Genomic DNA, 14,344 nt, shown 5'->3' on the forward strand with positions numbered 1-14,344 from the left:
AATTGTAAAATGAGTTGGAGAAAGAAATGGCAAACCACTCTAGTCAAGAAAACTCCAAATGGGATCACAAAGAGTTGGACATAACTGAAAAAAACTGAATAACAAAAACAAAAAGATTTTAAGAGGCAGAGATGAGGAGGGAAGTGCATTACAGGTGTGGGAGAAAGTCTGGGTAAAGACACAAGAAAGTGATTGTGTTACACATGAGAATCAGTAAGACGGCTAGTAAGGCTGAACCATTAGATACATCAAGGACAAGAATGTGTAAAGGTAGAAAAGTATATTAGAATCAAGTTGTGAAGTTCCTTCCTAAATAACTTAGTTCTATTGTTCCTCATTCTCCCTTGTCTAATCTGTTCCATTGATCTACTTCCCTATTTTTTAACAACAATGATTTTGATAACTGTTGCCTTATAAAAGTTTGAAATCTGAAATGGCTATTCTACTTTCATTCCCAACTTTTTATTATTAATTTTTTTTTGATATTACAAATCTTTTATTTTCCAAATGAATTTCATCATTTTACTGAGTTGTTTAGAGTATCCCTTTGATAGTTTCATTGGTATAGTATAGTAGAATAACTTGGATAGTAATATCATTTTTATTATGGCCCAACCAAAATATGGACAACAAATATTCCTCCAGCTATTTAAGAGTCTTTATTTTTTTAAGTTTGTAAATATATCTATACAAGTCTTTTGTTTGCTTTGGTAGATTGATTACCAGATACTTAATGTAATTTTGTAATTATTTAGAAGAATTCATACAATGACAGCAAGATGGCAAAAAAAAAAAAAAAGAAAAAGAAAAGATTTTGAAAGACTTTTAAGAATTTGGATTAATGTGAAATAATCAACCAAGTCTCCAGACATTTCCTGATGGAGATGTAATGGATATGATGTGTAGAAAAAGACATGTACATTTTTGGACACTGCCACTGCCTGGATTCATTTTACCTGACTGTACTCATTTTTAACAAGGGATTTTTCTTTTCCTTCTTTCTCTCTGGTTTTAATGAGGTGAAGAAACGCAGCAATAATGGTGGCAAAAAAAAAAAAAAAAAAAAAAAAAAAAAAAAAAAGCCGGGGGAGGGGAGAGGGAGGGAGCCACTGAAACTTTTAAAAAATGCACAGAAAATAAAAAAAGTTAAAATATGGGAGCCCAGACAAGTAAAACAGATCTGGAAGTAATAAGTGAAACTTATCTACTTCAAAAATTATGAAACTGAGATTCATGATTTTATAAAGAAGCCTCTTGTGCTCTTATTTGTATGGAAATCATCTTTTTTGGTGTTTTAGTTCAGAATAATGAAAGAAGAAAGATTGTAAATAACCTCTACAAACTTATCTCAGGTTCCTGATATTTTGTATCACGTTCACCATCACATTAACTGTTAAAAGTCTAGCACAAATTTCATATAGACACATGTATACCTATTCCATTCTTACCACCATAAACATATAGAAAACTATATAGTTATAAAATCTAGTGAATAGGGAAATTTTTAGTCCTAACAATAGTTTTAGGATTATTAACCATTAGTAAGTATTAAAAATTTAAAATAGAAAAAAAAATTAAAATAGTAATTATTTTTAAAAAGTAGTTTTGTAGTATTTAGAAACCACAATATAAATAGTACTCATGAACTTGTTTCAATTAAGGAAGAATGTAATGTAAGTTACTAAATTTAACACATGACTGTATTAAATATTCTCCAAATTATTTCCAGTTCAGTTATTAAAATTCACACTTTAAATATTTAAGTACATTTGAAAATAATATAAAATTTTAAAATGCAATTTAAAGAGACAAAAAAATTGAATACCTGGTAACTAAAGGATGTTTTCTAGTAACAGGACCTAGTTTAGGACCATGGCCAGCCAATCGTTCATAAAACACATTTCCCAAAATACAATTAACTGCCTGAAAGTCATTAAAGTATATGTTACTTCAGCAAAGATAAGAAACTAATAAAATTCAAAGAAAGAAACAAAATAGCAGTAAAATAAACAAGACCTGTTCTTGATGATAGTTTATTTGACGAAGTTTCTCTGCATTTAATTCCTCAATTCTTTTACGGAACCAGTTGCAGCACTCATCAACTGCAGCTGGTCCACTGCTATATGAGATACACAAATATAATAATTATTATTTAATGAGTTTATGAAATAACTATATGATGAAACAATACTTCTGATAGGAATAATACATAAATATAATCTATGTCTCCTTTAGATTTATATAACAAATACCTGATACTTCACAAATGGCATATAAGTAAGGCATTCTTTCCTTAGAAGAGATGGAGTCAAGGACCCTTAGGCATATGGCCTGAGCAATGAAAGACTGAAGCTGATAGCATACATAATAAGTTTGTCCTGGCCAAAATAATGGCTTAGATAAATGAACAGGGATTACATTTAATTAGGAAGCTTAGATAAAAAACTACTTTATTGGTCATTAACTTTTACTTTCAATTCTTTACATGTTTTAACTTCACTATTTCCCTTGTAATTATCAAACCCTTACTAAAGAGTTTAACTAAATGTTTGATTGTAAAATTTAAGTCTAAAAGAAGAAAGTATAATGAGGTATTGAGTTACAGAGAATTCAAAGCAAAAACTTACAGATAAAATGAGAATGTGAAAGGCAATTACAGTAGGGTGCACAGATTAATATTGCACCAAGGTCCTAGAGTGGGTTCAACTAGGACTCAAGTCCCCTAGGAAGTATGAGATCAATGAAATCCCATGAAATTTATTATTCAACTAATTTAAAGGTCTCTGAAAATTCAAAAATATTACTAAGATAGTTATTTTACAGGAAAAATAGAGTTACATACTTATGTGGTATGAAAGTAGCTAAAGCAATATTCATATCTACAGTACAACCAAGTCGTTTGTATTCTGGGTCCTGAATAATCTTAAGAAGCTGCTTTGGGTCAGATTTTGTTATTGTTTTCCTGTTTTCTGAAAGAACAAGAAAATAACATAGTAAAAAGTTAAAATCCACAACTATAGAAAGAAGGCATAGATATTTCTTTCAAAATCTTCATTTCCCAATTCTTAATTGTAAAATACAAATTTAGGTTTTTCAAATCTCTTTGAAATTATACTGACTGCTAGCCTTATAGAAAAGAGCATTTATGAAATTTCTTTAAGTTTGTAATTATATGTCTTTTACCTTGTGTAAGAAGGGCTCTAAATTGTTGTACTGCTTTGTTAACATCCACTTGAAAAAATTCCCAAAGTTGAATTTTGGGGTAAATATCCTCCCAAACTATTTTTCGAATACACTGAAAAAGTACAAAGAAAAAGAGTTTAGAAATCTTTTCTCAGGGCACTTAAAAAAAAAAAAAAGCAAACATGTATCTTATATAGTATCAATTCCAAATTATAACAAATAATTTACTTTGTTCTGTCATGAATTGTGTTGTTATGTTTTCAGTTAGATTTATCTTTAGACATACTAACATTCATCTGCTGGTCATTTTCAATCAAAGCAGGTAGTCCTTTTTCTTTGTATTTTCCTTCTGAAACATCACAGGCTAAGTGCCAAAGTGCCCTGTCCAGGATCCAAGCTGGCTTCAAGTGTGGAGAATTCACCAGATTATATGCACATTCTGGATGTTCCTGGATCCATTTACTGTTAGTAGCTAATAGAAAAGGGGGAGAAAAAAAGGAAAACCTTATAACAAATTACTTTTTATTGGTTTGTACACATTACCTTTTAGGGTTATGTAAACTATTACTGCTTGGCAGCTAGATGGCACAGTGGATGGAATTCAGAGCCAGTAATCAATAAGACATGAATTCAAACCTAACTTCAGCCATTAAGACCTTGGGCAAACCCACTTAACTCTATTTGCCATAATTTTTTCACTTGCAAAATGAGCTGAAGAAGAAAATGATGAACCACTTCAGTTTCTTTGCCAAGAAAATAGTGTTACTCAAATAGTATACTGAAGCCTAAACATGACAGAAATGACTGAACAATTACAACAAACTATTAATACCTTTAAAAATATTATATGTTGGATTTTCTAAAAGTTGATTCTTGTCCTTCATTCTCGAAGAAGATAGTGTGTCTGATCATGGTTGACCAAAGCAATACAAGCTCATAATGCTCTGCCACAGGTTAGACACAAATAGTCCCTATAAACAGTTGGATGGATTATTTAACTTTGCTTATCTCACATTTCTTTTGAGCTAACTCCATTCTACTCTGCTCATAAAGCACAGCACGTTCTCTGATGAGGGCACGCCATGCTGGGTGGTCCTGTGCCAGTGTCTCCCATGTCATACAATCGATTCTAAAGTTCTTAAGACAGATCCTGATAGTGTCACCCATACAAGTATTTACTATTTTACACAAGCCTGCCTAGATGATCCTCATGGTAAAAATGTTTTTTTAAACCATAAGCTCATTTGTATATTTAATGCAATGGCACATGATTTTACTACCTAATACTGAAAGTGTTCTTTAGTAGGATGGACAATAATGATACCAGCAAAGTGCTAGTTAAAAGAAATATAACCAAAGAAGGAGGATAAAACCTATATTTTATGAGCCATTTATAATAATCAAATGCTAACTTTAAAGTAAGCAAAAAAACATTTTCAGGTCAGTGCTTTACTACAATGATTTTTATGTAAAATCAAATTGTATAAAATATAACCAAATGTGGTTAAAAGCAGCATACAAGTGTTTCCTGGATACTTAACAACAATGTAATAAAGGGATTATATATTATATTGCCCCAATTAATTTTAATTGGCTTCTCTATTTTGAATTTCTCTTCTCTCCAAATAACTTTCCACATAGCTTCCAAAGCTAAGACACAAGTCTATGAAACTCTTCTGTTTAAAAAAAAAAGTCAGAAGTTCTCTCCCAAGAGCTAGTTCTACTCTAACTTTCCAGCCTTCTTTCATATTGATCCTTTTTTTTTCCTTCTCAGACACATTGATCCTTAACCATTTCCCAGATAAAGTGGAAAATGATTTCCTCAAATCCATATTCCATCTCTGTGCTCCCTGAATTCATTGAAGTCATCTCCCAAACCCAACATTCTATAGCTATAAAGGACCTCAAAGGTCATTAAATCAAATTCATAGCAGAGAAAGAATCCCCTCAGCAACATACCCAAAGAATGTATTTAAGCAGCCTTTGTATGAAGGCACCAAGGAAAAGGGAATCCACTGCTCTTCAAGGCAGCCCAAACTATTTAGGAATAGCTCTCATTGTTAAGAAGACTTTTTTTTTTTTTATCATCTTAATCTTCCTTTTGGCAATCTGAATCTAGGATCAGTGAGGACAAACAAAACAAGTTAAATCACTCCTATCCAGAGAAGTCTTCAAACAGATTCCTCCAGCCAGAATTTATTCAGGGTTAAAAATTCCCAGTTCCTATCCTCACTATCATTTGATATAACTCTTAAGGATTGTTCACCCTTATCAACCACTGGATGTTCTCAATTTCATAAATGTCCTTTCTAAAATATAGTACCTATAAATGAATGAGATATCCCAGATATGATGCAAGTATGATGGAACTATTGCTTAGCCAGGGACACTATGCTTTCTTCAGTGTAGCCAAAAATGATATTAACTTTTTTGTCAGCCATATCACATTCTGAGTTTGCAATCCACTAAAATCCCCGGATCTTTTTCAAATAAATTGCTACCCAAAGTTGCAGGATACAAAATAAACCCACATAAGTCATCAGCATTCTTGTATATCACTAACAAAACCCAACAGTTAACAGAGTTACAAAAAGAAATTCCATTTAAAATAATTACTGATTGTATAAAATATTTAGGACTCTATCTGCCAAGGGAAAATCAGAAACTTTATGAGCAAAACTACAAAACACTTTCCACACAAATTAAGTCTGATCTAACCAACTGGAAAAATATTAAATGCTCTTGGATTGGGCAAGCAAATATAATAAAGATAACAATACTACCTAAACTAATCTATTTATTTAGCGCTATACCAATCAGACTCCCAAAAACCTACTTTGATGACCTAGAAAAAATAACAACAAAGTTAATATGGAAAAACAAAAGGTCAAGAATTTCAAGAGAATTAATGAAAAAAAAAAATCAAATGAAGGTGGCCTTAGCTGTACCAGATCTAAAATTATATTATAAAGCAGCAGTTACTAAAACCATCTGGTATTGGCTAAGAAATAGACTAGTTGATCAATGGAACAGGTTAGGTTCAAAGGACAAAACAGCCAATAACTTTAATAATATAGTGTTTGACAAACCCAAAGACCCCAGTTTTTGGGATAAGAATGCATTATTTGACAAAAATTGCTGGGAAAATTGGAAATTAGTATGGCAGAAACTAGGCATTGACCCACACTTAACACCGTACACCAAGATAAGGCATAAAGAATGAGATTATAAATAAATTGGAAGAGCATAGGATAGTTTACCTCTCAGACCTGTGGAAGAGGGAGGAATTTATGACCAAAGAAGAACTAGAGATCACTAGTGACCACAAAATAGAAAATTTTGATTATATCAAATTGAAAAGTTTTTGTACAAATAAAACAAATGCAGACAAGATTAGAAGGGAAACAATAAACTGGGAAAACATTTTTACAGTCAAAGGTTCTGATAAAGGCCTCATTTCCAAAATATATAGAGAATTGACTCAAACCATTCTCCAATTGATAAATGGTCAAAGGATATGAACAGACAATTCTCAGATGAAGAAATTGAAACTATTTATAGACACATGAAAACATGCTCCAAATCATTATTAATCAGAGAAATGCAAATTAAGACAACTCTGAGATACCACTACACACCTGTCAGATTGGCTAGAGTGACAGGGAAAGATAATGCGGAATGTTGGAGGGGATGCGGGAAAACAGGGACACTGATACATTGTTGGTGGAACTGTGAACACATCCAGCCATTCTGGAGAGCAATTTGGAACTATGCTCAAAAAGTTATCAAACTGTGCATACCCTTTGATCCAGCAGTATTTCTACTGGGCTTATAGCCCAAAGAGATACTAAAGAAGGGAAAGGGACCTGTATGTGCCAAAATGTTTGTGGCAGCCCTGTTTGCAGTGGCTAGAAGCTGGAAAATGAATGGATGCCCATCAACTGGAGAATGGTTGAGTAAACTGTGGTATATGAACGTTATGGAATATTATTGTTCTGTAAGGAATGACCAGTGGGATGAATACAGAGAGGACTGGTGAGACTTACTGAACTGATGCTAAGTGAAACGAGCAGAACCAGGAGATCATTATATACCTCAACAACAATACTGTATGAGGATGTATTCTGATGGAAGTGGATCTCTTCGATAAAGAGAGCTAATTCAGTTTCAATTGATCAAGGATGGACAGAAGCAGCTACACCCAAAGAAGAACACTGGGAAATGAATATAAACTGCTTGCATTTTTGTTTTTCTTCCCGGGTTATATATACCTTCTGAATCCAATTCTCCCTGTGCAACAAGAAAACTGTTCGGTTCTGCACACATATATTGTATCTAGGATATACTGTAACCTATTTAACATGTAAAGGACTGCTTGCCATCTGGGGGAGGGGGTGGAGGGAGGGAGGGGAAAAATTGGAACAGAAGTGAATGCAAGGGATAATGCTGTAAAAAAATTACCCTGGCATGGGTTCTGTCGATAAAAAGTTATTTAAAAAAAAAAAAAGACTCAAATAAATTGCTACCTAGTCAAATGCCTCCAATAATGTGAGCTGATTTTTTTTTTCCCTAAATGAAAAATTTTAAATTCATTTTATTAAAATTCAACTTATTACATTTAATCTAATAGTTAAGGCAAAGATCTTTTTGGGATCCTTTATTCTGTCATCCAATGTTATCTTCCCCCTTTCCAGTTTCATAATAAAGCTGCCAATTATATCTTTATTGAAGTCGCTGACAAAACCATTAATCAACACAGGGCCAACCAAAGATCCCCAAGCACTACAATGGAGATGTCCTTCCCAGTAAATATCAAATTATTAATGACTTCTTAGGTCTGTCTCGAATCAGGTCTGAATCCACTTGAAACTGTATTGTCATTTAGCCCATACCCCTCTGTTCTTCTGACAAGAATATCATTAAAGACTCTTTCAAATACTTTGATAAAATCTAGGTAAACTATATTTTCATCATTTTTAGTTTAGCAATCTAGTAACTTAATTCCATTTCATTCAATAAGCATTATGTACCTACTATGGTCAAAGAACTGTGAGAGAACAAAGACAAAAATAATTCCTTCTTTTTAGTTTACATTGTCAAAAAGGGAAAATGAGGTTGATCTAACATAACTTGTTCTTGATGAAGTAAGTGATTGTGATTCCCTCTTTCCTTCTGTACCACCTTTTTGATATGTTCTAGAATTGTGTTAAAAATTGAAGTTAAGATCACTGGCTGATAATTTACAGCCTATATTTTTTCTTTCTCTTTGGAAAATCAGAAAATTTCCCCTTCTCCAGTTCTGTGTTAACTATTCCCTTCTCTAAGATTTTTAAAAAATCACTGGCAATCATACTGTCAAATTTTAAATTAAAAAATAGCTTTTAAATTATTTTTTCCAATCAAAAACCTACCTTTTCTCCTCTTCATCTTCCAACTCAGAATGAAAGAAAAGTAAAACCTATATGTAGTCAAGCAAAACTATCTGTATTGGTCATAGTCAAAAGAATATATATGAATGGATGTATATATACTTTCCCACATACATATATATATGTATTTTTTTCACTCTGCACAGAAACTTTAAACTATATTGGGGAAGGATAGCATGTTTCATCATTAATAGTACTCTAGAATCATGGTTAATTTTATATTGGTCAAAGTTCTTAAGTCTTTCAAAGTTGTTTGTCTTTAATGATAATGTTGTTATGTAAATTGTTTTAGTTTTGTTTACTTCACTTTGCATCAATTCATACAAGTCTTTCCAGCTATCTCTGAAAGCATGTCCTTTAGTACTTTTAAGTTTCATAGTATTTTATTACATTTCTATGTCATAACTTATTTAGTCAGTCCCCAAAATGAGGGCACCCATTGTGATTCCCATTCTTTGTTACCTCAAAAAGAGCTATAAATATTTTTGGAAATTCTTAGGATTTTATTTTGTTTAGGACTAATTTGAATCTATCTTTTCCTCTTTAATTCCTTCTTCCCTTTCCCTCCTATTTTTCCTCTGCACCTGTTTGTTTGTATAGAGTTCTACTTGTGTACTCTTATGTAAGATATTTTCCCCAACCTTCCTATTTCTTTTCACTCCTTACACCCCCCAGGATTCTTCTTTCTTTTTTTTTAAATAACATCGCTCCCAGGCTTTTAAAACAGATCCTGTCTATAATCCATAATGACAGAAAAGACACATGATCATTTGTCCATATTCTAATGTAAGCAGTTTGTCCTTGTTTTTAGTCCCTTATGGTTGTTCGTGTTTAACTTTTTGTTTCTCTTCCCTATCCCACTTAATAGTTTTTTATTTTTTCCAATTACATAAATTTTCCAATTACATGATAGTTTTCAATATTCATTTCTAGAAGATTTTGAGTTCCAAATTTTTCTCCCTTCCTTTTCAAGACAGCAAGCAAAATAATATAGGTTATTGTAATTGAGGTTTAGACAAGCAAGCACTTAAGGCTAATTACCAATTGGACAATACTCTATTAGCATTTGCTTGGAAAATGGCCCACTCCACCATTCTGTGCAGGCTCATCTGTTGCTGTATAGAGCGATGAGGAGGAGGGAGAAAAGGGTGGAGTAAGAAAGCCAGAGTGACTGCTGGACGGATTTGTGTCGCCATTCCTCTCACTTCGTGTGGCCATTCCTTGCAAGTCCACAAAGAATAAAGATCAAGGACTTTTGCTTATCCTGACTCCAGCTGATTCTAAAGTATCCTGGGTGTTAATGTGGTTCACAGGTTATACATGTAAAACATGCTTCCACAATGTTTATACAATACATATTTACACATTAGTCATGATGTGAACTAACAAAAAATGAAAAAAATGTGCTTTGACTTGCATTCCGATTCCATAGTTCTTTCTTTGGATGTGGATAGCATGCTCTAATCTTGGATACACTGGTTTTGTCTGTGCAAAATCTTTTTAATTAAAATTATCCATTTTGCATCTCTATTTCTTATTTGGTCATTAATTCTTCTCTTCTCAAAGATCAGACAGGTGAACTATTCCTTGCTCTCCTAAATTGATTATAGTATCACTCTTTATATCTGTATGTCTAAATCATGTACCCATTTTGATCTTATCTTGATATATAGTGTAATAGGCTGGACTATACCTAGTTTCTGCCATACTGTTTTCCAGTTTTCCCAACAGCTTCTGTCAAATACCGAGTTCCTATTCTAGAAACTGGAATTTTTGGGTATATCAAACGGTAGATTACTATAATCATTTACTACTCTGACATTCATCTCATTCTAATCCTAATCCATTTCACTGATCTACCATCCTATTTTTAAGTCAGTATCAAATAGTTTTGATGACTGCTGCTTTATGATATAATTTTAGATCTGGTGATTTGGCCACCTTTATTTGCAGTTTTTTCCCATTAATTCTCAATTGTCTTGACCTTTTGTTTTTCCTGATGAATTTCACTGTTATTTTTTCAAGCTCTATAAGATGATTTTTCTTATTGATTGAATATACTTATTTGGCACTAAATAAGTATATTAATTTAGGTAGAACTGTCATTTTTATTACATTATCTTAAAGAGCCTGTCCATGAGCAATTAGTATTTTTCCAATTGTACCGATTTGACTTTGTGAGAAAAGTGTTTTGCAATTCATCATTATAGCTTTTTCGGCACCTATTGAGATAATCATCTGATTTTCATTAGTCTTGTATTTGGACAGTCCTGCATTCTTGGTATAAATCCCACTCAGTCACAGTATAATATTCTTGTAGTAAATTGCTGTAATCTCTTTGTTAGTATTTTACTTTAAATTTTTGCATCAATACTCATTATGGAAATTAGTATATAATTTTCTTTCTGTTCTGATTTTTCCTAGTTTAAGTATCGATACCATATCTGTGTCATAAAAGGAATTTGGTAGGAGTTCTTGTCTATTTTTTCAAATGGTTTATATAGTATTGGAATTAATTGTTCTTTAAATGTTTGGTAGAATTCACTTGTTTTAGTCTTAGGGATTTTTTAAGGAGTTCATTGATGGCTTGTTCAATTTCTTTTTCTAAAATGGGGTTAAATACTTTATTTCTTCTATTAATCTGGGAAATTTACATTTTTGTAAATATTGTCCATTTCATTTAGATCACCAGACTTACTGGCATACAGTTGAGCAAAATAGCTCTGAATCATTACTTTAATTTCCTCTTCATTGTTGTTGAATTACTCCCTTTTTTTTTCATTTCTGATAATGGTAATTTGACTCTTTCTTTCTTTTTTTTAAATCAAATTAACCAAAGGTCTATCTATTTTGTTGTGTTTTTTTTTCTCCCACATAAAAGTAGCTCTCAGTTTCAACTGTTAAATAGTTATCTTGTTTTCATTATTATTAATCTCTCCTCTGATTTTTAGAATTTCTAATTTGGTATTTAATTGGGAATTTATAATTTGTTTGTCTAGCTTTTTTTAGTTGCACATCCAATTCATTGATCTCCTTTTTCTTTATTTTATTCATGTAAGCATTTAGAAGTTTAGAATTTCCACCTAAGAACTGCTTTGATTGCAGCATTTCATAAATTTTGGCTTGTCTCATTACTGTCATTTGCTTTATTCTTTTGATTTTGATAACTGTTTCCAATGCCAATTCTACTTTTTAAGGAATTATTCTCTGCATTGGGGTTGGAGTCCTCACAGCTGGCTTGCTGTGCCACTGGCCTATTGAGCCAGTACAGAGGGGCTTCAGTTGTTAATATATGTTGCTTCTAAGAGCCTCCATCTGGCTTGCCTATGGTGCAATGTATTTCCCCCTTTCACTTAAGTGAGACAGACCTTTATCTGGAAGCACTGACTTTTTTCAGGCAGAATGTTACTTCATAAATTGAGACTGGGAAGGGGAATGAAATGGGTCAGGGAGAGAAAATGCTGATTCTACTAAGTTTATTTTGAATTGTTATTTACTTTTATTCATATCCTATTCTAATTATGTTTTGTTATTTGAGAAGAAAAATCCAGAAACTATTCTCCAAATTAACTATTTATATAAATGAAGCCAATTTCTGATCTTTCCCCATTTTGTGTAACTTTGGACAAGTCAATTAACATTTATGGGTATCAGTTTCCTCATCTGTAAAATGTGCATGTTTGACTAGATGGCTTTTGAGATCTTTTCCAGCTTTTAATCTATTGTCTTATGATTTTTCATCCTAAATGACAAGGTAGCTATTGTGTACAAGCTTGGATATTTTCTACTTTCTTTAAATCTTTCCTAAGAGTAATATTTTTGTTTAAGACATTCATAGATTAATGGAAACTTAGAGGTGAAAAGACCCTGAAATCATATAGCTTAGGGATTTTCAACTAAGATGACAGAACATTAGGACCTAGAAGAGTCTAGATTCATCACATAAAACGTCTGTAAATGCCTCCATACAGATCAGGACTATATTAGAAGACTGCCGGAAGCCCTGACTGGAGACAAGACAAGGTAAGTAGAAGGCACTGCATGCAAGAAGCCTAGACTCACAGTGGGGGACAAAGCCAAACCCCTACCCAAGCAAGGCCATGTTCATGCCACTGCAAAAACATTTTGGGTCTTGACAGAAGCCTGTTACCAACACAAATGGCAACATTTGGTTGGGGCAATGGTCAAGGCAGTCAACTCCAGGTGTGTGACTGTGAAAAGAGAAAAGAGACAAAAGGGACTGAGGCTAAAACCCAAGCCAAGAAACCAGGAAACTAAACCCAGGAATTCCTGCAGGATGAGGGGACTCGTCTTAGCCACTGTATCCTGGACCAATCACCGCCTGCTTATAGCAACCAAGAACATGAGAAGAAGCAGAGTGTATCCCAAAAACAAAAACTCAATTTGAGACCTGAAACTAATACATCAAACAAATGTATCAAACAAAATGTATCAAAGAAAAATTAAAATACATAACAGACTGAGTGAAACCCGAGAGAAAGCCAGAAGAATAAAATAATATACACAAGTCCAAGGAAAGCTTCAGAAGAAAAAAATGACCTAGCCATAAAGTCTACAAAGAATATCTGAAAGATATGAAGAATGTTTTCCTACAATAATAAAATTAATGCTTTAAGTATCTGTATAAGTGAATAAAGCCAAGTTAATAAAGTTCATACCAGTATGGTTGTAGACAACATCAGTTATACAAAGAACGTTCCATTCCTTTTTCATTTTTTCCACTAGCTGTCCAACATCATTCCAAGTATACTGCTTATTAGGTGTAGAAAAGTCAGGATTCAGTTCCAACTGATTTGCCAATGAATAACATGACCTAGATAGGCCCAATGTCTGAAGTGGGGTAAAATGAATCATGTTGTAACCTGAAAAATATTATTTTAAACTTTAAGGAAACAAAATTAAGAAATTTATATATATGTGTGTGTGTGTGTGTGTGTGTGTGTGTGTGTGTGTGTGTATATATATATTTTTATATAAAAACTTAGATAAAATGCATACTACAAGAAATTATAAAGCACATATAAATTTTGTATATAAAAATGAGAACTAAAAATATTTATTCAATAAGATCTCACTTATCAGATTAATGTTAATTTTTTGTTTTAAAATAAATTCTTAGGAAATGATGTGACATTATTTTATTATTTTTCATAGTATGATGTTTGTAATGCACTAAGATCTGAACTAAAACTGAGTATCCAAAACTTTTAAATTAAATTATATAGGATACCAATAGTATGTGTGATTTTAATGACATTTTAAGAAAATTTTACTATTACCTGATTCTTTTGCAACTCTAAGTCTACTTTCCCATTCATCAAAAGGTCCTAAACATTTGGCTAGAAATGTCTGTAGAGTAACACAGTCCAAATGTAATACTTGATTATCGGTTCCAATATGTAAAACAGGGTCCACAACTATATAACCTCCACCACTCTTCTCATTTCTTTAAAAAAAAAAAAAAAAGAAAAAGAAAAAAGGAAAAGACTTAGTGAGAATATAATTTATGTTATTCTTTTTATAGTTAAAAGATTTAATTTTTTTATAAAAGTCTATATGTATAGTATATAATTGTAAGCATATCAATAAACTATTTTTCAATTCCTTAATCTCTATACTTTTATTATAGTATATGTATATTTTTAAAATGTACTACCATCAGAATTGAAGTTTTAGTACCAAAGGAAATGATATTGTTCTTACTTTTTACT

At 32.2% G+C, this 14,344-nt stretch overlaps 1 protein-coding gene across 1 annotated transcript in view; it reads right to left on the reverse strand.

The window, feature by feature from the left end:
• Nucleotides 1-14,344, reverse strand: part of AGL (amylo-alpha-1, 6-glucosidase, 4-alpha-glucanotransferase) — a 79,741-nt gene that overhangs the window by 56,062 nt on the left and 9,335 nt on the right. The window contains exons 4-10 of the mRNA XM_051993269.1: nt 13,913-14,079; nt 13,292-13,495; nt 3,474-3,655; nt 3,184-3,295; nt 2,843-2,969; nt 2,017-2,119; nt 1,826-1,923 (exon numbers count right to left, since the gene is read on the reverse strand). Of these exons, the coding sequence (XP_051849229.1) occupies nt 1,826-1,923; nt 2,017-2,119; nt 2,843-2,969; nt 3,184-3,295; nt 3,474-3,655; nt 13,292-13,495; nt 13,913-14,079 (993 nt within the window). The remainder of the gene's footprint in view (nt 1-1,825; nt 1,924-2,016; nt 2,120-2,842; nt 2,970-3,183; nt 3,296-3,473; nt 3,656-13,291; nt 13,496-13,912; nt 14,080-14,344) is intronic.

Source organism: Antechinus flavipes, chromosome 4, assembly GCF_016432865.1.
Source record: "Antechinus flavipes isolate AdamAnt ecotype Samford, QLD, Australia chromosome 4, AdamAnt_v2, whole genome shotgun sequence".
In the NCBI taxonomy this organism is placed as follows: Eukaryota; Metazoa; Chordata; class Mammalia; order Dasyuromorphia; family Dasyuridae; genus Antechinus; species Antechinus flavipes.